General features: G+C 40.2%; 1 protein-coding gene across 9 annotated transcripts; it reads right to left on the reverse strand.

Annotated features, from left to right (window-relative positions):
- Window positions 1-234: 234 nt before the first annotated feature.
- ATG13 (autophagy related 13) lies at window positions 235-26763 on the reverse strand. 9 transcript variants are annotated; one of them, XM_035115225.2, is made up of 18 exons: window positions 25997-26762; window positions 21147-21228; window positions 20303-20383; window positions 19521-19640; window positions 18781-18827; window positions 14196-14336; window positions 13476-13516; window positions 12755-12851; window positions 12376-12474; window positions 11132-11219; window positions 9440-9538; window positions 7660-7743; window positions 6988-7127; window positions 4877-4994; window positions 4485-4562; window positions 4192-4308; window positions 3282-3410; window positions 235-1997 (listed from the first exon to the last, which is right to left on the reverse strand). In XM_035115225.2, exons 2-18 carry the CDS (start codon window positions 21213-21215, stop codon window positions 1920-1922), a joined length of 1626 nt encoding a protein of 541 aa, XP_034971116.1. In that variant the 5' UTR covers window positions 21216-21228; window positions 25997-26762; the 3' UTR covers window positions 235-1919. The 9 variants fall into 9 exon arrangements, with proteins under 9 accessions (XP_034971116.1, XP_034971107.1, XP_034971137.1 ...); XM_035115216.2 differs by having other exon boundaries at window positions 7660-7770; XM_035115246.2 differs by lacking the exon at window positions 12376-12474 and having other exon boundaries at window positions 7660-7770; window positions 25997-26763.
- Between the last annotated feature and the right edge of the window lie 112 nt (window positions 26764-26875).

A 26875-nucleotide genomic window follows, 5' to 3' on the forward strand; every position in this document is an offset into this window, starting at 1 on the left:
CTTTGAATACAAATTGAAATGCCATATTTCAGTACGTAAATTTTCTCACAATTTTGAGAGTTAGAATTGCAAAACAGCAACATGCTTGAAGGCAAGAAACTGGAGCTTCGGCTCATTTCTGTCCAGCAGTAGGGGTGAGAAACCTAGAGAGGTTACATGGTTAGATGATGGCTGTTGCCTAAAACAAACAAACCCCCTTCATCAACAAGAAATGGAACCATATACTTCAGGAAGTTAACATCTCATTACTTTAATCAGGAAACCATAAATGGTCCTTCATGTCCATAGTCATAAGAAATAGTTTATAAGATAACAGGTTGCAGGGAATGGTCTTCAGCATTTTACAGTACAATCCTGAGCATGTTTCCTCAGAATTAACTTCCACAGTTTAATGGGATTTACTCGCAAGAAAGTTTGCACAGGATTGCATTCTCAGCCTGGTTTCTAGTGAAAAATAAGAAAGGAGTTGTGCCCAGAGTCTAACTTATCCCTGAGCTGATGCTTAGTGTTGTTTTTCCTACCCCATATTTGGTGAAGAACAGAGCAGACAGATCAAACACATAGCAATGTCAGCCAACCACACTGCTTAATGGCTAAGTCATTACAAAAATAAACTTTTAGCCAATCAAAACCCCATCAATTAAAACAAGTACCACAAACTTCTTTAAAATGTGCTTGTCTGAAAAAGCTACTTTCTAACTAAGTGCAGATCACAACGAATGTATAAGCCTGTCGGAGACAATCATTTTAGAAACTTTCTACCAGTCCATAGCATCAACATGTGCATTTTTATTTATGACATCCACAGACCCAACAGGGCAGAATGGAAATCGAGTCACCAGAAGAGATCACTTTCAAAGCATAACCATGTCTGTTTCTGAAAATAAGTATTATAGTTTACCCTGCAAAAGGGAGTGGGGGAAATGACAGAGCTGTTTGGAACAACATACTTGCAGTGACAAAGGACAAAGCAACCTATATGGCTACTTTACAAAGGGAAAACATCCACATACATTTTTTTAAATATAGGTTTCCTTTAGAGTAATAAATATTTCTTATTTTATGATAGAGCAGCAACATTTGAGGGGAATAGAGGAAAGAACTTTGGACTAAAGACCCCCCCCACCCCAAATTAAATAACCCTAGAGAATTAGGATTCCCAATTCATATTTACAACTGCTGACTGTAAACACAGCCTACAAACTCTGGATCTTCTCCAAATGCCACAGACCATGCTTGTGGTCTTGGGGAGGCAATATATTGAAACACACCGTATTGGCAGGTAATATACAAAAAACCAATTATTTTAGCATCTGTGGTTTACTTTGAAACTGCACTAGGCAATCAGGTCAGGCCCCTCAATTCTTGCTTCCACACACAGATGTGCAACATTGTGTTTGCTTTGTTTAGGGCACCACTGGTGAAAAACAGCCCCTTGCCCTTACGTTTTAGCTGCACTTGCTGAAGGCAAGCCAGTGTTTGAACTACACTAGCAGAATCTACAGTGCTCACAAGACAGTTACATTTAGTCAGAGTTATTTCTGCTTGGCGTTACTGCAGATGCAGGGAAAAAGACTGTCCCCTGGAAACCAGATTGTAGAGCCCTGTTGAGGGAGGAAGAAGCATCGGTTTCTCTCAACACATGAGAAAAGGGAAGAAGAACTGGCCTTGATCTTGTTTCCTAATGCACTGTATTCAATACGAACCTCACACTGGTAGGAAAGCAAGTCACACCCTTCCCAAGGACTAGTTCAAAGAGATACAGACCACTGTTTCTGCACCTGACAGAGCAAAGCAATAGTGCCTACGAAATTGGGGGATGGGGATAGAACAAGACACTAAGAGAAGAAAGGCAGAATGCATGGGCTTCCTTTTCCAGGGTGTCTAAAAAGTTCAATGCTGCTGTAGAATAAGCTGCTTTACTGTAAGGTCTCTACAAAGGCATCAAATTCTTTGACATTTTTCTCATGGACAGCCAGTTTATCTGGTAGAGAATCCTGTGAAGACAAAGAAAAATTATCAGCAGCTACATTAGCCAGTTCTTTTTTCTTTAACTTAATACACAGTAGGTGTGGGTCTCTCCAGATGTTGTTGAACTCCAGCTCTCATCAGCACCAGCCAACATGGTCAATGGTAAGGGATGATGGGCATGGTAGTCCAAGAGCATTTGAGGGACCACAGGCTACTCATCCCTGAGACACAGGAAAAAAGAGGTAGTTCAAAAAACATAAGACTAAAGAGCAGAGTAAGGCATAAATAATAATAATAATAATAATAATAATAATGCTCTATCTGAAGACAGATTTGATTCAATAGATTCAGCACAACATCAAACTATGAAATGCACTCAAGATCTCCCAGCCTGTATGCACAACTACCCTGGAAAGGAGAAAAATGCTGTAAACAGCATCTATCCAAGTCCATGGCTTGTTTGTAGCTGTGAAGGTGCATGAGATTGTGCCCTCTGAAATTTGCTGGAACAGCTTTAGCATAATTACGCTTGTCAGCCTGCTGCTAACAGATGGCAACTTCCAGGGATTTTCTTTAAAAGCCTTTTGTACATTTTACAGAGTTTCAGAGGCAAAAACAAACATGTCATTAACCAAACAAAGCATATGAGCTAAAATAAAGCAGAGAAAACAAAAGGGAGGGAGAGAAGAATGTGAGCAAATGCAGTCAGACTTGCTCGGCTGCAGCTGGGAATGAAGACTGAAGAGTTAAGACAAACACCTCATGGAAAAGATATGCTCAAGGGGCAGGGGGAGCATTGTGTTTAAGGAATCAGTTCTGCACATAGGAGAAAATATGAAGTTGTGACTGAGTGCAGTCTGAGGGAGCTAAGGATGGTACAATTCTGAGGATGTAGGGAATGTAGGATGTAGGGAAGCAGGGAAATGAGAACCAGTGTCAGAAAACACCTTGGATTATCTTGTAACAACATATTTATGTGGAACTTCAAAATGTTACTTCTTTATATACTGTGCTTTATCTCAGGGAACCCTACAAAAACCCTGTAAGGCATGTCAAGATGATTATTTCAATACATTGTGTGGGTGGCCACTGGGGCTGTCTAAGGTGATGAGAAAGTGGCCTGCCTAAGGCCATGTATTTTTATAGCACTTAGAAAAGATTTTAACTTGGCACTTTGGAGTTCACGGCACAGTTATCAAACATATTAAATAATGAATGACCTGTTTGATCAGTCCTCTCAAATAAGGCATATTCAGTTTATGTACGGCAGAGAGCAATGTCCCTCAAACTGAAATCCTATTTTTGCATACCAGATCTTCTGCCATGGACTGAGCTCCAATGTCAATGGAGAGGCTGCTGAGCTGAGGAGGATTCTGAAATTCACGGTAGAATGTTCCAAGGTCTATTGGGAGGATGTCATCCTTAGAAAATGCTGGTTTCTAGAATTAAATTGACAAATATCAGTCAGCTGTACATCAATAACACAACAGTGCTCTGTTCAATCATCATCTGATAATGTATTTAATCACTATCAATGAAATACATTTCATTGTTTCATCCAACAATAGCACAATGTACAGCATATAGAAGAACATGTTTTTCATCTTTCTACTATCAAAACTGGTCATCTGGCTATTCTCTGGACTGCAGGTGAACCTTTAGTTTGTAGTGTGTGGTGTTATATTGCTTTTACTATTTTTGTTGGGAGCCGTCCAGAGTGGCTGGGGCAACCCAGTCAAATGGGCGGCATATAAATAATAAATTGTTATTATTATAACCTGTGTTGTAGACCACCTTCTTAGATACTGCTCTTTGCTCATGTCACTCTTTAATCTGAGTGATGTAGAGAATCTGCTGGGATTGATTTGGGGGTGACAGTCTGTGAAAAGGGCCACTTTTGGACAGAAGTCTGCGTCAAATAGCCTTTGAGTTCTAGTCCTATGAGTAAAACTCATCATGGGTTCTTAAGAATAAAAGTTTCAGGTCTCTCAAAAGGGTCCAGTATGCTGGAATTCCTGCAAGCTCAGTCTCTCAATATTTTGGGAAGCCATATCAGTACACTTCTGTTTCTTAATGAAATAATATTCAGAGCCATTTGCCCCATATTGGTTCTGTGAAGATGCCTTTTCCCAAGGAATTTCATATATTTTAGCATTTCAGTTCTGCTTCAGACACCGAGGCGAAGGTTGTATGTGTATATAAAGGGCTGCATCAACTTACAAAATCAACCATAACAAAATCGTCATGGATGTTCCCATTGCTGCTGCCACTGGAGCCCACTGAGTGTAGGCTGCCCTGGAGGGGAGACTCTATTTCTGGAGAGTCAGGAGGATTCACCTGTTGAAGAGATCCAAGTGTCAGACCAACATACCCAAACAATGGCATGAGGGAGTTAAATGGGTGCTAAAAGTTAGTTTTTCAGTCAGGAAACACAAGCATGCTAATGGCTGGGTTAGGAAATTCAGACCTACTCAAATCTGAAGGCAGGACTGAGCTAGACTGGCATTTCTTACCATGGGGTCATTATCTTCTGGCTCAATGTTCTTGGGAGCAAACATAGAAAAAGGAATGTCCAAACTGGCCATGGTCACCTAGAAAGGATCAAAAGACAGAAACCCAAATGTCTCAGTCAAATGCCACTCCTCTTACTCAGCATGCAACATAGCACTGTGAATCTTCAAACTATGATCAACTAATGTTCAAAGAAGAAAGAAATAGGCTGCTATTGTTTTTTGCCTCCTGTGTCAAGGGAGAGGGTATTCCTTGTGTTTTTTTCTTTCCTAAAGAACAGCACATCATAGAATTTCAGAGTTGGAAAAGACCTTGTCCAACCCCTTGCTCAATGCAAGACTTGCAACCACCATATTTCCGACATAAAGTCTCCAAGAGCAATGAAATAAATTACCTGGTTGATAGGTTTATTGACAAAGGCTCCCACCTTCCGCACAAATATTGTCTCCCAGACATCATGTGGGGACCCACTCTTTCCTTCACTGCTGTTAGATACAGTTTCTATGTCCTCACTGAGAGAGAAGAGAGAAGGGGTATAATTGATTTCCTCTTGTTTTTCTTGCACTGCACAAGCTCATATGTTTACCCATATGTTGTACTGCAGGTACAAAAGGCAGTATTCTACACACAAAGGACAATGTGTAATGTGTAAAAAAATATCAGCAATCAAAGTTATCTCAGTAGTCATCCCAAATAAAACTGAAAATGCCCTCTCCTGGGTACCCACTTGCTGTATTTCAGATAGTAGTGAAGGTGGTGACCCCAAAGGAAGGTGTCCAAAGTGGAATAGAAATCCTGGACAGACTCATTTGCAGGGTGTGTGTGTCTTAAGGTATTGTGGTCCTAAGATTTTAAGTATCAAAGCCAACACTTTGAATTGAGCCCGAGAACAAACTAGTAACCAGTGAAGATGGTGGAGGATATGTGTAGTACAATTTGAACAGAACCCTTCCAGCCACATTCTGGATAAAAGACTACAAACCTGTTCCCATAGAATACTTCACTACTCTTTTCTCTTTCTTTGTGCAAAACAGAATTTTCCTTAATGGATTTTGTTTTCTTAATATTTTCATGGGTATCTCCCCACTTAAAGTTGTGATTAATATCCGCAGCATAAATGTCTTTAAAAGGCAATGTCATTCCAGGCCTTTAGAGCCTCCTGATCATATCCCTCACGGATGCAGGTACAGGTGTGAAGAGGGAGATTACAACCATATGAACCCAGAGATTGCTACCCAGAGATTATGGAATACACGTGAATAGGCCCTAGACCAAATAGAGCCCCCTACATCTGTTCAGCTTTTGAAAGTCTTTTTTTAAAATTGCATTTGTATCCCATTTCATGACTTTGAGGTGTAGTTTGCTTGGATGATTTATTCCTGTCAAATATGGTGATTAATTGGCACATGTGGATTTGTCAATCTGTATATATTAATATCACACATAAAAAAACACTAAATTGGCTTCTTCTAAGGTTGTGGGAGCTTCCCAGTATTAATTGAAATGTACTAACATCAAGAAATTGAACTGTACAAAAGTGGGCTGGATCAGTATTAAATAGTGTTACAGCTTTACAAGTGAAGATGAACTGTTTGCATGTTTATTTAAGTTTATTTAAGGGGGCAGGCAGTGGGCAATTTGAGACATGCATCCCAGGAGCTTGTCTAAATTACATCCCCAGGAAAAATAGAAATGTTATGTTTGCCAAAGCTACCAGTATTAAACTGCAAATGTCAGTGTTGGTACTGTCCTCAACTCTAAAGGGCAAGGTTTGTGCTTAACCCTAACAGAAGCTCTGCAGCAGTTGGTGTTTGAGGTTTTCTTGTTAGAAGCTACAACTATGCTTTAGTACCTGTAGTCAGTCATTTTACAGAAATAAAACCACAACCACTTCATTATTGCTAATGAATAGTCTAGTATGTAGAACTAATGAAATGCCACAAGGTGGAAATAGTACGGTAGCATTAAAAGTAGCTGGATCAGATAGATGTAGATCTTACCAGGAGTACAGCTCCAGCTCCATTTTTAGCTGCTACTGAAATTTGTAAAGTTTCCAAAGTCCGAAAAAACGCTGAACTTTAGGTGCTGATCCATTAAGAATAGTGAAAGTTATTGTAATTACTGATGGATGTTGTTAAGTAACTGAACTAAATAATGTTGATTTTATGTGTGTAGATGCATTTTACTATGAAAACGTTCTATCAAAGAGCTGTTGGGTTTGGAAAATTACTGTCCTATCTTCCTACAGGGCTCTAGTTACATAAGGCAAATGTAGGAGAACCCTACTTACACATGCTGTCTCTGCACTTTCACTTTGGGGTGAAAGAAAGGGAGGAAAAAGAATCTGAATTAGGGAAAGTTAAAATCTTCTAATGATCTTCCTAACTGCCTCTTTCCAAAATTATTGATCAATGTAAGAAAGCTGCTTATAGCCTAGCAAATGAATTATTATTTTAAAAACCTGTAGTAAGACTATGAATCACCATGAAGAGATGGGAAACTTACCTGCTAGTTGGAGTAACTGCAGAGTAGTGACCCCCATCCAAAGGGGTGCATGTTGCCATTCTCTCATGATCAGCCTGAGTGCCATGAACTGGTTGGCTAGGAATCAAGGCCACTCCTCCATCCTTCCCTGGAACAATCAACTGGAGGAGAAAGGGATATGCAAATTAGATATTTTAGTATTAATTAAAAGAAGCTCTATGCTCTTTTATTTTCAAGTGTATGGTTGCCTGGCTCTCAATGATAGGCAGCTGACAGCTGAGTTACATGTTGTACTCATGATATGAGAAATAGCCTGGTTCTGCCTGAAGGCTTCCTACCAACAGGTAAAGAGAGCTGGAAAGGATCTCAGTCACTTACAATGAAGTTAAGACAGGGAGCACCAGAATAAATTATCAACTGAGGAGAGTGATAACCAGACATGACAAAGAAAGCTGGGCACTGGCCCCCCATTCCCAGCATTTGACTATGATATCCTCCAGTTTTCTTTGCTTTATGGCAGAAAGCCTTCAAATTTCTTAACAGGCAAAGCAAGGCTGCTTCTCATGTAGCTCAGCTCTGACTGTACCCTACAAGTAAAAGAATGGGGTAAGAATGGATAGAGAAATATGTCAACAGTTAAGGAACAGAGTTAGCTATGAGACATATAAAGTGGTCTCAAACCTCTAAGAATACCTGGTGAGGATGTGCAGCACTCAAGCCGCCAGCAAAGACTACTGGGTAGGCCAGGTCAGCTGATCCAACTCCCAGAGCTGCAGGCTGATAAGAAAGACGAGAGCTGGAGAGCTAAGAAATGAGAGGGGGGAAGGGAAAGGGAGAAAAAGGGAAAACCCCACACAGTCTGAATAATTTTCAGAATTACTGGAAAAGGCCAGGAAAAGAAATCAGATTTGCAGAATAAAATACTAGGCTGGAACTGAGGTAGTCTGAGCCACATGCACACACAAAACCAAACTAAACCAAACCAATCCTAGACATCTTTACTTAAAAGAAAAAGTTGCCACCGATTTCAATGGAACTTATTTTCAAGTTGTGTTTAGGATTACCAGGGACCACTCTCAAACCTGGATTTTGCTTTAAAATGACGCACAACACCTACAAATGATGGAGATGGCATTCATATAGGATTGAGAGGATAGTATGAAGTATGTTGACCAATAACATGCTGAACAAGAGAGCAATTACTTAAAAGCTGTGTTTATTATTTGTTTTCTATGAGTTCTTTTAAAAAACGACTGTTCTGTGTTTTATTGAAATGTTTTTTATTATTATTGTTATATGCTACTTCAACTTCCTATTGCTTTTCATTACCTTTATTAAATAAATGCTACAGAAGAAGCCTGGAAAACCATTGCTCTGACAGCAGACTCTTAACTGTGGATATAGATTCATTGTCAAACAAATCATGTGACCAACTGCATGCCTCTCTTTGACTCCCACACCAAGAATGGCAAAGCCTGAACATAAAGCTTCACATTCTGCATCTCAGTTATAGAGGCAAAAGTTTCCAGAGCAGGCATTTTATAGTCCTCAATGTGAAAGTCTACCTCACAGCCAAAACCTTCCTCTGCTCAATATTTTGAAAATCTTTAAATTGCATATATAACCTAATAAACAATATCATTAAAACAAGAATACTACATCAAACAATTAAAAGAACAGTTGTATAAAAGCATATAAAACAAATAAAAACAGGATTTCAGGGAATTCAAACAAATAAAAACAGGACTGTTTTCAAAATGACTCAAGTAACATTAAAAAAATAGAATCTATTGGTATCACACTGTGGCTGACACAGCTACAGAAATACATTGGATGACAAAATATTAAATTCCTCATTGGGCTATTAGAAAGCGCTGGAAAAGAAACAGACGAAATGCCTATGTGAAATACTGGGCTCACAGTAATTAATTAATGTGCTCCAAAAGCCTATGTCTAAGGCCAACTAGTCCACTAGAATAAAATTGACTCCTGACTGCTTCAGCCCTTTATAATGGTGACAATAAACTTTTAATTTCTTCAGAGGTGAAAAATACTGTTTACTTCCTGTCCCCTGGTCAACTCAAGAAAACATACAGCAGTTTCCAGAAAACTGTATTCCACAAAGCAATCAGTATTCTACGATTGCTCTATACAGTTTGCCTTGTAGTCTAAACTACATATTTTTATTGCTTCTTTGCAAATTTCCTGTTCAGCAATAAAGACAATAATTTTAATAACTTCAGAGATGTTTGATTCATTTTCTTTTCTAAAAGGTAGTCAGTAACTGAACAGATTTTGCAAACCTCTAAGCACATTAAACTCAAATGCATGTTTCATCTTAGGCTAACCAGCCTAAAGAGCCAAATCTAAGTAAAATGATTTACTAGTTAGTGAAAAAATACTTTTGTCATGCACCTTCTTTATTTTAAAGGTGTTGTCAGGCCAAACATATTTTTTTCTACTATGAACTCACTTGATGTGAAAAGGTCAGCCCCATCAAAGGGCCCTTCAATGTATCCGTCACGACAGGAGGAGGGGTCTGAAAATGTGCTTTAGTGACAGTAAATACACACTGAACACAGACGTACAAAAGAAAACACAAAAGGAAAAGAAAGAAAAAGACTTCAGAAAGAAAAACTGAAGAGTTGGATGAACTGAATGTTGGTGAGGACTGTGGCCACAGCTATGAGAAACATTCATACATGTCAAAGAGTTGCAGAATTGCAGGGGAGCTGCATGCTTTATAAAGGGTTTAAAATGTCGGGAAACTGTTGTCTGCTTTTTTAAAAAAGTGTTCCTAGTTGTAGTCTTTATCAATGAATTCACTGCTGATGACATATAACCAACAGCCTGAAACTCTCTTCTAAAGTCAGATGTATTAGGACTTTTATTGACCATCCTAACAACTAGGCTTGAATAGCTGTTGGTGACAACTGAGCGAAGGGGGAGCTATATAAAGTGGAGATCACTCTAAGTCCTCATGCATCTCAGTGATCAAAGCAATCTCCAGTTGCACTAGGCTTGAAGGTTCAATACAAACAGTAAGGCAATAGGCTTTGTCAAACACTGTTTTTTAAGATACCTCACCCTGTTACAGAGCAGCTGAACCAAACCCTAGCAAGAATAGAGAAAAAGCCTTGAGCCACAAACTCATCAGCTGTGCTATCTGTCAGAAAGTCAGAAGTCATGTGTCTTCAAACTAGAGTTCGATTGAGACAACTGAAGTAACAGATTCAGAACCCTTTATAGGAACTTGTTTCTTCTGTGATATTTGACTGGGCAACCAAGAGAGCCCCTATGCATAAGGCAAAAATATTTAGAGTGCCCCAAAACATACATAAATTGGAACTGGACACTCTGATCCAGGAAAACAGAGGTGAAGCAGAAGGCTGTGCTCAACACACAGCTGCCTGTAGAGCATGCCCTCATCCTCTAGCCCGAAGTTAAAGATATGATCCTCAGCACTTTCCTAGGATTGTGTGCATCACAAGTGTTGCACACCTTCTCCTTCCCCAACAACATCTGTTTGCATTTCCAAGAGAAGATATATAATCAGAAACTCATTTCTACACCAAGGTTGCCCCTAGTGAAGGAGATTCGAAAACTAAACCTTCTACATCAACTGCACAGCTCCAAAGGCTCTTTGCCAGTCTTTTAAATCTATTGAATACACAAGCCTGAGTATGCAAAGTTTTAGAAGGAACAGAGAAGAGAAAGGTGACCCATTTAAAAGTATTTTACAATTGCCAGGTATAGAGAATGGTTTTTAAATTGCAGCAAGATGGAAACAGGTGAATACTATGCAATCAACAGGTTGTCAGCAAAATTGATTCAGAACTTAAACTGTACTCTGTGCAATCAAGTGTGACCAATACAGCATTGTTTTATCTATAAAGAGAGAGAATTTTTGTTGTAGTGAAATGTAAGCACAAGGAAACTTATCATTAGGGCACACATGTAGTAAACTATCATTTAGTTTTCAGTAACCTTAATTTTTTGTATTTGTCTAACAATCTGTAATACTCAATTTCTTATAATGTTAACTAAAAATACAAGTGTCTGTAAACTAAAATGTGCCTTGTTGGCAAACATGACAGTACAGCTAGCTGCCTCTCTGAAAGAGGGCCGCTGGAAAACATACAATGGTCTCTGGAAAATTGTTTACCTGTGATGGTGGAGAAGTAGAAAAAGAGGTGGTGCAGGCTTCTTGAGAATCTTCCACTGATGGGTAAGCGTTTTCCTCACCAGCTGTTCTGTAACAGAAGGATGAGATAAACTTCAAAATGGGAATGTTCAATAAAATGCAAGATTTAAAGTACATACAGAGACAGACATTGTAGACAGACCCAGAACATCTGAGTGGAGTTGAAAGGAGAATTATGAAGGAGCTCTAACTCTTTCCTTATCGGAGCTTAAATAAATGCTACTAGAGTGGATTAAGTCTGTTTGGATTTTATTTGTCCAGGAGAAGTATGAAAGATTATTCTCATATCTGCCTTCTAGTTTTTGTTAGGAAGACTCTTTCTGATAAATGTTACCTATGCTACCAGCTGTAGAGATGTACAAAATGTAGCTTCAAAGCCAGTTTAAAGCACCTTATCATTGCTTTTGGTATGACTGCAAAGGAAATGTTTATAAAATAAAACCTTTTACTAAAACAACCCTTTGATTTCGACGACCACCTGTCATGTATGCTTCAGTTGAGATTCCTGCACTGCAGAGGGTTGGATTAGAGGACCCTTCAAACTCTAAAATTCTATTATTCTTTGTCAAAGTATTATACATTGCAATGGATTGGCTGTAGGCTTCCCATAAGTGGAATTCCACTCACAAGATGCTTCCACTAGGTAAGGAGGGGATAGTTATTCATCAGTTCCTAGTTTCACTGCTCCTGAGGGTTGCAGAAAGTGAGGGAGATGGCATACCTCCTGTCCCTCTTCCTCCAACAGAAACATCTGCTGGTAAACATTCCCTTTCACAAATTAAAGTAGATCCAGTATTTGAAAACTATATGAAATAAATGAACTATGAATGCTTTGGAATGCTGACACTTGAGTGTACAAACACTAAAATTGATGCTTGCAATGCACTGTGTTAGCTTTCTTCTGCAACTCATTTCACTTTGCAGTTAAGAGTTTTCACTCTGCATATAATTTTTTCTGATTATAGACTAATGATGCAAATGAGAATTCATGTGAACCACTGTCTACGTGAACTGGAGAGAGTTTGAAAGTCTAAAAACCCTTTAGATCATATGCCATTCACCCACTTCTTATAGAATAGAAAATGCAGGGTTTTCCATTTCATGTAAGGGCTTTTTCTTTTCTCCACCCAGCAGTGCATGATGTAGAGGCTCTGTATTTGGGAATAACTGCCTTCACCTATGATCTGTGATTTGTATTTCCTCACCTGTAATTGCAGGGATGCATGGGTGAGGAGCTGGGGTAGGGACGGTCCACAAAGTGATCAATGATAATCCCCATGATAGGTGGGGTCCTCTCAAACTGCCTGCAATGCAACAAGCAAATGGTGTTATTCATAAGACTGTGTTCTCTTCTCTGCTGCAACCCCAATTCTGACAGGTAGACTGCTCTTCTGCATTAGTTAAAGCATCCCCACAATTCAACCCTGCAACTCCACACATGAACAAGGAATTTGGTGTTCAGGAGCATGACTCAGGGCTACCAAACAATATCACTCCACAAAATCTGAGAAGCCCAGGATTTGGGGCTTCAGAAGTGGAAAGTGTCCTGGAAAATGTGGCTTAGTTTGACTCTCATCCTCTCACCTGGTAGACATGAAAGCTAGGTTGATTCTGTAGGCACAGGACAAAGTGATGGTGCCTAATGGAGTACCCACTGTCCCAACACGGACGGTTTGAAATCCTATGGAAGTAGAAGAAAAATTATCAATAATGATGATAATTTTAGAGCCAGCAATAAAGATCAAGATTGATTTGCCATTTCTCCCTTCCCGAATGACAGCTTATGTCATACTGCTAGCAACAAAGGGACAACAATATGCTCTCCTGCCATATCCCTTACTGAAGGCATACAGGTAAAGGGACCCCTGACCATTAGGTCCAGTTGTGACCGACTCTAGGGTTGCGGTGCTCATCTCACATTATTGGCCGAGGGAGCTGGCGTACAGCTTCCAGGTCATGTGGCCAGAATGACAAAGCTGCTTCTGGCGAACCAGAGCAGCACACGGAAATGCCATTTAGCTTCCTGCTGTAGCGGTACCTATGAAGGCATACCTCTTCCTAATAAATCTCTCAGCACCTTCTTAAAAAAAGGTTATTTTACTAATTGTGCTAGTCCATGTAGGGACTGATGCACGTGCCATTAATAAACATTATATTGCTATTATTGACCTCCAGTAAGGGAATCTCCTAATTTCCCCTACATCCAAAATCCTTCATTTTCTTCTTATATTCTCCCTGACGGTTATGCTACTGGTATATAGTAGTTGTTTTTTAAGTCTTCAGCTAGTTTATTGCCAAACCATACCTTCTCCCAAACCACTCAGCTGAACTTCTCCAAAGTATATCCTATGAGAGAGAGAGAGAGAGAGAGAGAGAGAGAGAGAGAGAGAGAGAGAGAGAGAGAATGAGAACACACACATTAAATATAGTCTACTAGGTAGTATACAGTCAAGTGCACTAAGTGTTTATCATTGAGTTGGGTCTTCTGATTTACAAAGTACTTTACAAGATTAAGATTATTTACCCATACAATATTTATTTGAGTATTATTGCATTTTACTCATGAGAAACTGGGACTGAAAGACAGCAGTTTGCCCAATGCCATCATCCAGTAAATTCATGGCTGAGCTGGAAATCTGAACCCACAGTTGATATGCTATTCACTGGGCAGCAGATGAACCGGAAATACCATTGTAAGACCCAATTCAGGCGTGCCTTTTCTATTTAAAAAGGACCCCCCCCTCCCTTAACCATCAAACATTTAGCAATCCGAAAATTTTCTACCAGATATGTTCTAAGACAAAGATGGGAGAAAAAAAGTTTTGTTTTAATTAAGGGTCCTTTTAAAGGAAACAACTGAGGAAGCAAGTTGGCTTTTAAGGGGAAAGATATTCTAAGAATATGGAGAAGCCAAAGAAAAATAATGAAGAGTTCATCAAGAATTGCAAAACACCATAGGAAAAAATGAGTGGAAAAAGTGCATAAGAGCCAATAGCTCTAATGTTTCTATGTCAATATTTATTACCTGTACAATATTACATATTCATGACCTTGTTTCCTAGAGAGTCTGTAGGCGGGAGTCACCCTTGTTATAGCAAGTAAAGACTTCAGTAATAGAGACAGTCTGTTGTACACAGTGTAGGAAACTTTGATTTCTTTATCACACCTAAAAGGCACACAGAAAGTTAGTCCAATATTCTCAATGAAGTACACTAATACAAGCTAGAAACAGTGAAATTTGGGGTCTACCTTAGATTTAACCATGTAAAATAGAAGCAATTGAGATTACAACCTGCCCTTAGAAACACAACCTATTCATATACCTTATGCAATTTGTTGCCAAATAATATTTATCTAATTGAAAAAAGTATTTGCAGAAGTTACAAATAATCTTGTACTAGAATTAGTTCCCCTTCATGGATCAATGCCTTGTCGTGGCGAAGGGGCTTGAATAACTCGGAGAAGCTATGAGCTATGCCATGCAGGGCCACCCAAGATGGACAGGTCATAGTGGAGAGTTTTGACTAAACGTGATCCACCTGGAGAAGGAACTGGCAAGCCACTCCAGTATCCCTGCCAAGAAAACTCCATGGACAAAGACAACAGGCATATAAAAGTTATGACGCTGGAAGATGAGCCCCTCAGGTCGGAAGGCGTCCAACATGCTACTGAGGAAGAGCGGAGGACAAGTACAAGTAGATTCAGAGCTGATGAAGCGGCTGGGCCAAAGCCGAAAGGATGCTCAGTTGCGGATATGCCTGGAAGCGAAAGGAAAGTCCGATGCTGTAAAGAAAAATATTGCATAGGAACCTGGAATGTAAGAACCATGAGTGGAGGTAAGCTGGATGTGGTCAAAAATGAGATGACAAGAATAAATATCGACATCCTGGGCATCAGTGAACTAAAATGGAAGGGAATGGGCGAATTCAGTTCGGGTGACTATCATATCTACTACTGTGGGCAAGAATCCTGTAGCAGAAATGGAGTGGCCCTCATAGTCAACAAAAGAGTGGCAAAAGCTGTAATGGGATGCAATCTCAAAAATGACAGAATGATCTCGATACGAATCCAAGGCAGACCTTTTAACATCACAGTAATCCAAGTTTATGCACCAACTACCGGTGCTGAAGAAAGTGAAATTGACCAATTCTATGAAGACCTACAACAACTTCTAGAAATGACACCAAAGAAGGATGTTCTTCTCATTACAGGGGATTGGAATGCTAAAGTAGGGAATCAAGAGATAAAAGGAACAACTGGCAAGTTTGGCCTTGGAGTTCAAAATGAAGCAGGGCAAAGGCTAATAGAGTTCTGTCAAGAGAACAAGCTGGTCATCACAAACACTCTCTTCCAACAACACAAGAGACGACTCTACACATGGATATCACCAAATGGGCAGCATCGAAATCAGATTGATTATATTCTCTGCAGCCAAAGATGGAGAAGCTCTATACAGTCAGCAAAAACAAGACCTGGAGCTGACTGTAACTCAGATCATCAGCTTCTTATAGCAAAATTCCAGCTTAAACTGAAGAAAGTAGGAAAAAGCACTGGGCCAGTAAGATACAATCTGAATCAAATCCCTTATGAATACACAGTGGAAGTGAGGAACAGGTTTAAGGATTTAGATTTGGTGGACAGAGTGCCTGAAGAACTATGGATGGAGGCTCGTAACATTATACAGGAGGCAGCAACGAAAACCATCCCAAGGAAAAGGAAATGCAAGAAAGCAAAATGGCTATCCAACGAGGCCTTACAAATAGCGGAGGAGAGGAGGCAAGCAAAATGCAAGGGAGATAGGGAAAGATACAGGAAACTGAATGCAGATTTCCAAAAAACAGCAAGGAGAGACAAGAGGGTCTTCTTAAATGAGCAATGCAAAGAAATAGAGGAAAACAATAGAATGGGGAAAACCAGAGATCTGTTCAAGAAAATTGGAGATATGAAAGGAACATTTCGTACAAAGATTACCATAATCAAGGACAAAAGTGGTAAGGACCTAACAGAAGCAGAAGACATCAAGAAGAGGTGGCAGGAATACACAGAGGAATTATACCAGAAAGATATGGAGGTCTCGTACACCCCAGGTAGTGTGGTTGCTGACCTTGAGCCAGACATCTTGGAGAGTGAAGTCAAATGGGCCTTAGAAAGCACTGCTAATAACAAGGCCAGTGGAAGTGATGATATTCCAGCTGAACTATTTAAAATTTTAAAAGATGATGCTGTTAAGGTGCTACACCCAATATGCCAGCAAGTTTGGAAAACTCAGCAATGGCCAGAGGATTGGAGAAGATCAGTCTACATCCCAATTCCAAAGAAGGGCAGTGCCAAAGAATGCTCCAACTACCGCACAATTGCGCTCATTTCACACGCTAGCAAGGTTATGCTTAAAATTCTACAAGGCAGGCTTAGGCAGTATGTGGACCGAGAACTCCCAGAAGTGCAAGCTGGATTTCGAAGGGGCAGAGGAACCAGAGACCAAATAGCAAACATGCGCTGGATTATGGAGAAAGCTAGAGAGTTCCAGAAAAACGTCTACTTCTGCTTCATTGACTATGCAAAAGCCTTCGACTGTGTCGACCACAGCAAACTATGGCAAGTTCTTAAAGAAATGGGAGTGCCTGATCACCTCATCTGTCTCCTGAGAAATCTCTATGTGGGACAAGAAGCTACAGTTAGAACTGGATATGGAACAACTGATTGGTTCAAAATTGGGAAAGGAGTACGACAAGGTTGCATATTGTCTCCCTGCTTATTTAACTTATATGCAGAATTCATCATGCGAAAGGCTGGACTAGATGAATCCCAAGCCGGAATTAAGATTGCCGGAAGAAATATCAACAACCTCAGATATGCAGATGACACAACCTTGATGGCAGAAAGCGAGGAGGAATTAAAGAACCTTTTAATGAGGGTGAAAGAGGAGAGCGCAAAATATGGTCTGAAGCTCAACATCAAAAAAACCAAGATCATGGCCACTGGTCCCATCACCTCCTGGCAAATAGAAGGGGAAGAAATGGAGGCAGTGAGAGATTTTACTTTCTTGGGCTCCTTGATCACTGCAGATGGTGACAGCAGTCACGAAATTAAAAGACGCCTGCTTCTTGGGAGAAAAGCAATGACAAACCTAGACAGCATCTTAAAAAGCAGAGACATCACTTTGCCGACAAAGGTCCGTATAGTTAAAGCTATGGTTTTCCCAGTAGTGATGTATGGAAGTGAGAGCTGGACCATAAAGAAGGCTGATCGTCGAAGAATTGATGCTTTTGAATTATGGTGCTGGAGGAGACTCTTGAGAGTCCCATGGACTGCTAGAAGATCAAACCTATCCATTCTTAAGGAAATCAGCCCTGAGTGCTCCCTGGAAGGACAGATCGTGAAGCTGAGGCTCCAATACTTTGGCCACCTCATGAGAAGAGAAGAATCCTTGGAAAAGACCCTGATGTTGGGAAAGATGGAGGGCACAAGGAGAAGGGGACGACAGAGGACGAGATGGTTGGACAGTGTTCTCGAAGCTACGAACATGAGTTTGACCAAACTGCGGGAGGCAGTGCAAGACAGGAGTGCCTGGCGTGCTATGGTCCATGGGACGAAGAGTCGGACACGACTAAACGACTAAACAACAACAACAACAGAATTAGTTATTGTAAGTTTGTGCGCATTTTGTAGCTTACTTTCTTATATAGCTTGTAGATGCCTATATAATTATCTTGCATATTTCTTATTAGTAATCAATTAGAAATCCTTGTACTTCAGCACCTAGCCAAAAAGATACACATAACTTTAAATACTGAGCAGGTATGTTATGTGAAAAGACACTTGAATTTATCAGTTAACAGATATCAAGAGTTCTCTCTTACTTGAATGATAAATGTGATAAAACCATAAGTCCCTTTGCAATTTTTCTAGTCTAGGAGACAAGTAAAAGCTATGAAGCAGCAGATGCTTGTGGCTAATTGTGTCTGCCTGATGCAGAATTTAAAAAAATCAGAACTAAACTGCTGACTCACTGTAGATAATTTAACTCCAGTGTCTTCTACAGCATTGTTAAATCAAAACAGGCCATTTAAGCCATGGGTCAATAGGAGGATTTATTTTAGAGCTTTCTGCCATCTAATAATATCTGCCCTTTTAGATCCAGGGTTGATTGATTTAAAGCAGTCATTTAAAATCACCAACAACCAAAACAACCAACAGAAAACAACCTAATTTAACTCAACTTTCCTATTTCATAATTCATGCATTTCCTAAACCTGAGGGCACACGAAATGGTTGCTATTGCCATTTAACCATATTGGCTTGTAACTATAGTCACTGAAGATTATCCAAACCCCACATGGTTTTGGCTCTACCCTGTTATATCTGCTTCAAGACAAGTGGGGAAACTGTGAACATGACTAAGAACATAAGAAGAGTCCTGCTGGATCAGACCAAATAGTTGAGCATTCTGTTTCACACAAGGGCCAATCAAATGCATATGGGAAGCCCACAAACAGAACATGAGTGCAACAGCCCTCTCCCATTGTTGTTTCCCAGCAACTAGTATTCAGATGAAGTCCTGTGCCAAGAAATATCTGCTTATTGAACAAGAATCATCAACACACACTTACTTTTCATTCATTTCCAAACACCAAATTTCCAATTCCATGGAATCCCCCTGCAGTGGAAAAATGAATGTTTAAATAACATCTTTGTGAGATGCTCAATGGATGGGAAAAACCTGCAAAATAAGTTTATCATCATCTGAATGATCATTTCTGATCATTCTTACTTAATGATCTTACTGTGGTCCCTTTGGAAGTTGAATGGAGACACCAAATTCAACATACTACATGTAATAATGAATTTGTAGCTATGGTTTGCTCCTTCTGATTCATAAGATTAAAGATTTGTATATAAAAACAGGAGCACCTTTTCCCCCTTGTGAGATGCACTTGGCTTCCTTTTGACGTCAAATGACAAATATACCTACACCTACAGTGAATATGAATGGCCTCAAAAGTTTGGTCCCACCCCACATGCTTCTGCTGGGCTGCTTGTTGAAAGCAGTTTGCTTCTTGAAGGCTCAACCCTATATGTGGTAACCATCATACAGTTCATTTTTTATTTTCCTAATGATGATTATTTTAAAAACTGATATTTAGGCTGGAAAACTATTTTGGATAGTTGGAAAACTTTCTGATATCATGGGTACCTCTATACAAGCCTCTATAAAGAATGTGACAACAACATAGTGTCAATAGTGGTGTGCTAAAAAATGCTTGCAATAGATATCATGTGCATAGCATGAAGACATTGCTGAGCCTTAAAGCATGAAGACGGCAGAAGTGTAGTTTTGCTTAGGCTTTACCTCAGAGGTTTTGAGAGAGATTTCCACACACATTGACCGCCCAACAGCAGGCAGCTGTCCTGCCAAGGCTTTTTTTGCTTCATGGGTAACTTCTGGGATATCTTTGATTGCCAAGTTGAACTGCAAAATTAAGAGAGTTGATTTTACATTTGAGGAACTCATTTGAGAAATCTGCCATGTGTCACACAACAGGAATGTATGTATTGGAACTTACAACATACTGCATTAACTCAAATGTATTGCCAAATTTCATTGCAAAAATTAGTGTGCGGATTAGATTTGATGGCACATTTACATTTGCCAGGAAACACTTTTTTGGTTTCCAGGTTTTGAAATTTGAGGTGCACATTAGATTTGCGTAAAGACGACTACAGGACAAAATATTCTCTGCTGTTACACATTGATGATTACTAATAACAGTCTTGCTGTACTTTACTTTTTTTTTGTAAAGCAGATAATACCATCACAAAAATTTCCCAGCTCCTTCCTTGTTCTCTCTATTTAGCATTTCTCTCTTGAGAGCTTTTATCAGAGCCACAGATGAAAAGCAATCAAGAGAAATCTACCAAGAATCAGCTGAGGTACATATATATTATTATTTGTATAACCAGTACCACAAGATGCCCAAATAGTAGTTTTATGTGGTTAAAAAGAAAAGGAACACTGTTTTAACATTTTTGCATGGTTCTATGTCTGCAGTTCTGCTTCAGTCTTTTGTTTCCTGTATCTTAACATGGCACAAGTGAGGGAATAATGGGATTGCTATGAGGAATATAGTTTACCCAGTCAGAGCCTGTTGGCGAGGATGATGATCGAGTACAGATTTTTTCACCAAGTCGGGCCTGGACAATCACTTGTACAGTCTGAAAGAGAAAATATGAGATTTGTGAGACGTCAAGATTTGTTACTAAACAGGAGAGAGATTAGATGAAACACAGAAACAAAAGTAACTGCTTTCACTACTTCAGTATTTTTGTTGGTCTTCCATTATTCTATCCTTCCCCTCTTGTTGTTGAGATCATTCACCTCTCTTGTTGGTTAAACCATACATTTCTCCTTTAATCCCTACACACACTTTCTCAGCTTGCTCTGCAACATCTATACTAATCTCCGTCAATCAGCACAGGACAATCAATGGGTGCTATAGGATGCTATCTATAAGCAAGGCTTTGTTATCTAGATACCTCCCTTCCCTAACCTGGCATCCTTCATATGTTTTGGACTCCAGTTCCCAGCACCCCTGGCCACTGTGTGGCTTCTTGCTTTGTCTACCTGGAATCCCAATTCCGAACTCCCTTTCCTTGACTCTTAAGCATATGTGATTCAGTCCCAAGGTCTGCAGACGGGTCACCTGACAGTCAAATAGGAGCTTGTCATATTCCAAAGCTGGATGACTATGGGGCTTTGCTTTGTTTTGATACTATAATCTATATTTTTAGAAATCCAAATGAAGTCAGAGATTAGCAGAAAATGTTGTTTTAAAAGGTTTTGACATTGCATCAATCAACATTATGGCACGGCAGCATGTGGCACTGCAATAACTACAGGGAGTTTTGGTTTGTCACAGTGCAACAGTAATGTGAATTATTATTATTTTAACTTCTATTCCAAAAAACAAAAAATTACCTTCAGGGCAAAAAATTTGATGAATTTGTCCAGGTCCTTCCTGTCCTGGGAGCTGAGATCAGTGTCCATTGCATATGGAAATCTAGAATAGAACAGGCATAAATATTCCAATTTGTTACTAACAGGAGAGAGAGCTTACTATATTATTTAAAGTAATCAAAGTTAATGAACTTCAGGAAACTAATCTTATTAGAGACATAAAACTAATCTTAACCTTGCTGAGATAAATTTGTGTGATTTACATTAATACACTCCTAGCTACGAAGAGAATATGCACCAGTGAAAAGTTTACGTGCATTTTCAGAATCAGCTCAGTTGTTATGGGAACTGGAGCAGGAAAAGATCACATTTCATTTAAGCTGCTGAACTTGCTAGAACTAAGTGCCAAATGAGTTTGGTCATTACAGTATATGCATTTAAAGAAACCCTAGCACATTTGTACAAAGCAACAAGAGTCTATACATCGAAGTCATTCTTTTGCATACAAATTGACCTATGTAGGCAGCAGAGCAGTATTGGCAGGTGAGTGAGCCCCTGATGATATTTTTATCATCAATTTTATCAATAGCTGATATTTTTATTAAGTCCTCCAATTATGTTGCTGGAGTGGATATGTGGGCAGAGCTGGCAATTGTCATGTCACAGCCCTACTGTAGCTATGTGCTTCTAAGAAGGTGCTAGTCTATGAAAGTTCAAGCCATAATAAATGTCTTTAAGGTACCACCAGACTCTCCCCACCATCCCAGAATGCTTCACAGGAACATTCCTTGCAATAATATAATGTTGTTAAAATGCAATGGAGTCAGCACTGGGCAAAAGTGCAAAGTACATCTGAATAAACAGGTGTGATATTTGATAAAATATTTCATTTCTTGATAAATGAACAATGATACCTACCTAGTTATCATGAAATTGTGACAGATAATCAGGGGTCCCCAAACTAAGGCCTGGGGGCCGGATGTGGCCCAATCGCCTTCTAAATCCGGCCCGCAGACGGTCTGGGAATCAGCATGTTTTTACATGAGTAGAATGTGTCCTTTTATTTAAAATGCATCTCTGGGTTATTTGTGGGGCATAGGAATTTGTTCATCTTTTTTTTCAAAATATAGTCCGCCCCCCCACAAGGTCTGAGGGACAGTGGACCGGCCCCCTGCTGAAAAAGTTTGCTGACCCCTGGATAAAATGCAATGTAGAACAAGAAGGGCCAACATATTTGACCTAAGCTGTGGTAGGAAAATTTGCATGTCTGCTTGCTGAAAATAAAGTTTTACATATCAGAATTTGACCAATATATAGATCATGAGCTGGATACAGACTAAGTCATGCTTGAGAAGACCTACTCAAATCAATGGAACACAAATTGACTAACTTGTCCTGTGAATTTGAGTGGATCATGCTAAACATCACACACTATTTCCCTCAGTGATCTACCAATGTTACTGAACACAGCTGGAGCCTGAATTTCAGAATATTTATTTTCAGCCCAGAGGATAACCCAACATTATCTAAAAGGTGAGATTTTTGTACCTATGAGCCAGTCAGGTCAGGGAACTATTGGGTTATATGCTTCAGAAAGCCATATTTTCTGCGACTGACACCCCCATCCCCACATGATAACCAATACACACAAACTGTAGCACTTCTCAAAAATTTCATTCCATTATATAATGGAAATCTAACACAAATTCACATATGTGACACACTTTCTTTACTGCATGGTGGTAATTTCCACAGGACCAATCCTACTCTAAACCCTTGTTGCTTTTAGTGCCTCTTTCCTGAGTACCGGTAACTATAATACACAGCAGATCTAAAGCCAAATATTTCATTTATTATTAATAATAATATAATACTTTTCAGGTGAATCTCACAAAGCGGTTTACAAAAAATATTAAATTAATAAGTGTTAATTAAAACTGTGTAATAAAGCAGCAAAAACAAATTAAAATGACCTTCCCCCCCAAAAAAGCTAGATATCGCCTTCTCTTAGGTCAAAACTGTTCTTTGATAATGCTGTGGTGGCAGATTTCTTTTTATAGGGTAAGGAAACAGCTTTCTTTGCTCTCCATTCTGGCACATTTAAAACAAAGGGTGTTAAGAAACGAGTAACCTCAACCCATATAGTATTTCAATGAGAAGACAGGATGGACAATTATACTGGTTAGTATGTCTCTCAGTGCAGTGATTCTAGAACCTTCACAAGGTACTAGAATATCAGAGATACTGCATGATTCTCAGGTTATAGATAATTTGCTTTGGGACAGGCTGTAGCTCAGTAGTAAGGCATTAACTTTGGGAGCAGAAAGTTCCAGGTTTAATCACCATTTAAAAGGACTTGGGTAACAGGAGGCTGTGAAAAACTTTGGTCCAACAACTTAGAAAGCTACTGCCAGTCAAAATATCCAATACTGGGCTAGATGCGCTCAACATAAGACAGTTTTCTCTTTCACAAGGCTTTCCAATTAACAGCAGCATTGCTTTCTCTAGTGCAAACTCCTTAAAAGCAGGAAAACATTTTAAAAGATCCCAATAAAAGAATTCAAATAAAAGCCAAACACATCTGTGTGACACACAAAGCATTCATGAAACCTGCTCCTCCTCTGCTTTTTTACCATGTTTTGAGAGTAGGGAGCAGTTGTCTTGGCAACATTTGCATCACAATCTCCTAAGAGGAACAAGAAACACTAGATAGAGCTCCAACTTAGGGGTTGATTCTTTCAGGAGAAATAATTATCCTTGAATTCAAGTCCAGGCAGATCTAATGTATGCCACCTCACCATTAGTCTTTCTTGGACCCAGAGAAGTGAGTGTAATGTTAAAGGTAAGAAATTTCAGCCTGCTCAGGACCTGGAAAGGAGAGTTTGTGGGAATCCAATGTAAGTGACTGATTTCCTGAATTAAAAAAACCAGCTACGGTACATGTAGTAGTAGTAGTAATAAGAATTATTATTATTATTTAACAACATTAGAAGAAAACTGACTACACAATATTTTGGGCCAGGAAGAATATGTTGCAGTATGGAGTGCTTCTGTATACTGCTCCAGTCAGCTAAGCCTTCCTTACACTCCTGGTGTCACCCACCTCAGTCAATGTACTCAGTCTTCAATGGGCTGTTTTGACTCCCCTGCCCCAACCTAAAGATTTTTAGTACTTTGCAAGCTGGGATACGCAGAAGACTGCTGATATCTCTCTCTTGTGCATGCATGGTAATGTTTTGGTTACATAAAAACTGGCACTTGGATAATTGAATTTGCTCTTAGTACAGATTCTATGATAGAAAGCATAAACTTTACAAGCTGGATCTCATTTTATTCTGGAATGAAAATTAATTTGTTACATCATGAACATATATTTCCAAATTTGGAGAAAATACTAAATACAATGTCCTAAAGACCTATGGTTCACTTATCACCATTTATTATATTTCCTAAAATATTGAGACAGCTTACAAGAATTCCCCATTTTGTACCTCCTGAGGGCTGCTTCCAATGTGTCTAGTATAATATGTGTACATACAACACTGCCCACAATGTGCAAGAACCATGTTATTCTGTTTGATTTGTGTGCTCACTACAGATGTCATCAAAAGCCACAGCTGGCTCTGGGGTCCCTCAGTGAATGCAGCATACATGAAAATCAAGTAGAGCAGACATAAAATTCTAACACTTTACAAGGAACCCTATTGGCAGATATAGTCCACAGAGGCTTAATTCCTGTAAATGTGAAGCAGACCTATTTTAGGTTTTGTGGTAGATTTTCTTCTTGATAGGAACCAAACTAAGATTGTCAACTTTTTTATTCTTGTTACTACAACAAACTGGAAGGTAGCAAACATTGCTTGGTCCCTAAGTTAATATAAATTCTAGGGGGAAAGAAATGAAGAAATGTAATTTTAAGGCAAATAAAAACATGTTTCTAAAATGCCTTTTCTCTTTTACTGAAATACAAAAAAGCCAGTGATTCTGACTAAACTATTCCTTGTTTATGCGACTGGCCTAGTTTTTCATTATGCAATAGGTACTTTAAAGGCCCAGAGCCACATTCCAATGCAGAGTTAGGCACACCAAGACTGAAATACTAAGCATATTAACTAGTAGAGAAAGTCCCACTCCTCATAGCAGAATTGCACTGTTTTGGTTAAGATTTCAGTGAACTTAAGCATACAGTACTTGAATTTGTGCTGAATTGTGGCCCAAGAGTTAGAAAAGTCTCACATTATTTCAGTCACATTGTTGCCTGAAAGATTTAGAAATATCTCTAGATCAAAAGTCCATGAGGTCAGATCACATGATGAAGACAAAGTATGCAGCATAAAGACTAGCAGCTTGATCCTCAAATGAACACATGATGTAGAACTGGTTAGTGAAAATAGGTCCTGTGTTGTTGGAATCCTTTGAAGACTGTTGCTTTAAAGCAGCTTAATCAGTTATCAATAGCACATCTGAAACAACCTCAGTAAACAAAACTCCCTTTTCACGAGGTCATAAAATAAGTTACAGATGTACAGTACACAGTATTCAAGTTCCCACATCACATATGCTTTTTTATGCTAATAAATTTAGTGGTGTAGCTGGGTTTAAACCAAAGTCATGCACGTGCCACGTCATACGTTGATTACATCACATCCTCAACTAGATTTTACTTTCAGTACTCCTTAGGTTCTGAAAGGTTTGTCTAGAAATAAAGTCCTCACAGCCCTATTTTCCTTACTACCCACAACTCTATACAATCAGACTGTGATCTGCTGCTCTACCCACCCCTACTCTGTGGGAGCAGACCCATCACCTTACTCCAGCAGAAGCCTAGTCGAAATCAAATTATGTGCATCTGAGGTGCAGGGGGGAATTACCTGCGGGGAGAAGGCTGAGGTGACGGCTCGGGGTCTCATTCCGGGGACAAGCCCGGAGGCTATCCTAGCCCCTCCTCATGGTCAGACCCAGTGGGCCTCTCCGAAATCCTTGAAGGGCTGGAAGGTACCGCCCTCGCCGCCTCCTGTGGCTTCTTTCCTCGGTTTTCAGTTCGTGGAAGAGGAGACGTGGCAGTGAACGTCCTTTGCTGGGGCCACCTCAGGAACCCCAATGGGGGATCGCAGCACCAAGACCCCTCCGGCCCCGCAGACTTGAGGGCCGCCCGGTTCTCGTCTCCCTTCTTCCTAGCACACCTTTCGCGCTCGGCTCCGCTGCCCAATTCCCGCGCGGGACAAGGCTTTCCTTAGCCCCGTCTGGGAATATGGCGGGGGGTGGGGGGGTGCGTAGTTTCGTAGCTCAAGCCTGCCGGGAAAACAGCGCCTGCCGGAGAGAAGGGCTGTTGGGACCTTTGGCCCCGAGGCGGGTGACCAATATCCGGCCTCCACTCGCCGCTGCCCAGCGCTTGGTCCAGCCCAGGGAAGGGGCTGGGAATGCCCGAGGCTGGCTGGCCCGCGTACGAGTAAAGTCTCCGCTTGCGCCGCCCCTTCGAGGAAGCCTCTGAGGAACCGGCGCCGGCTTTCGAGGAGAAGTCGCTCAGCCTGCCGGCCCTACGAGCCGACCTGCCCGTCGTCACAGGTTACACATCCAGGATGTCCCTCACGGCAGCAGACTCCTCCTGCAGCAGCAGCAGCCGCCGCCATTGCTGCTGTTTGTTTTCATCCGCTCAGGGCGAGCGGTGAGAGCTGACTCCGCATCCGCCGCGGCACTTTCTACAGAGACGAGGAACCGCCTCCCGCGCTGCTATTCCGTTATCAGCGACC

This window comes from Zootoca vivipara, chromosome 1, assembly GCF_963506605.1.
Source record: "Zootoca vivipara chromosome 1, rZooViv1.1, whole genome shotgun sequence".
Taxonomy (NCBI): Eukaryota; Metazoa; Chordata; class Lepidosauria; order Squamata; family Lacertidae; genus Zootoca; species Zootoca vivipara.

What these genes read in the sequence shown, in the direction of transcription:
- ATG13 (XM_035115216.2), bottom strand. Translation starts at nt 21,215, where the DNA reads ATGGACACTGATCTCAGCTCCCAGGACAGGAAGGACCTGGACAAATTC. An exon ending in CGCCAACAGGCTCTGACTGG is followed by an intron (nt 19,641 to 20,302) that starts GTAAACTATATT and finishes TTAATTTTGCAG; the next exon opens with TTCAACTTGGCAATCAAAGA. An exon ending in CTACTTCTCCACCATCACAG is followed by an intron (nt 9,539 to 11,131) that starts GTAAACAATTTT and finishes GTCTGTGTTCAG; the next exon opens with TGTGTATTTACTGTCACTAA.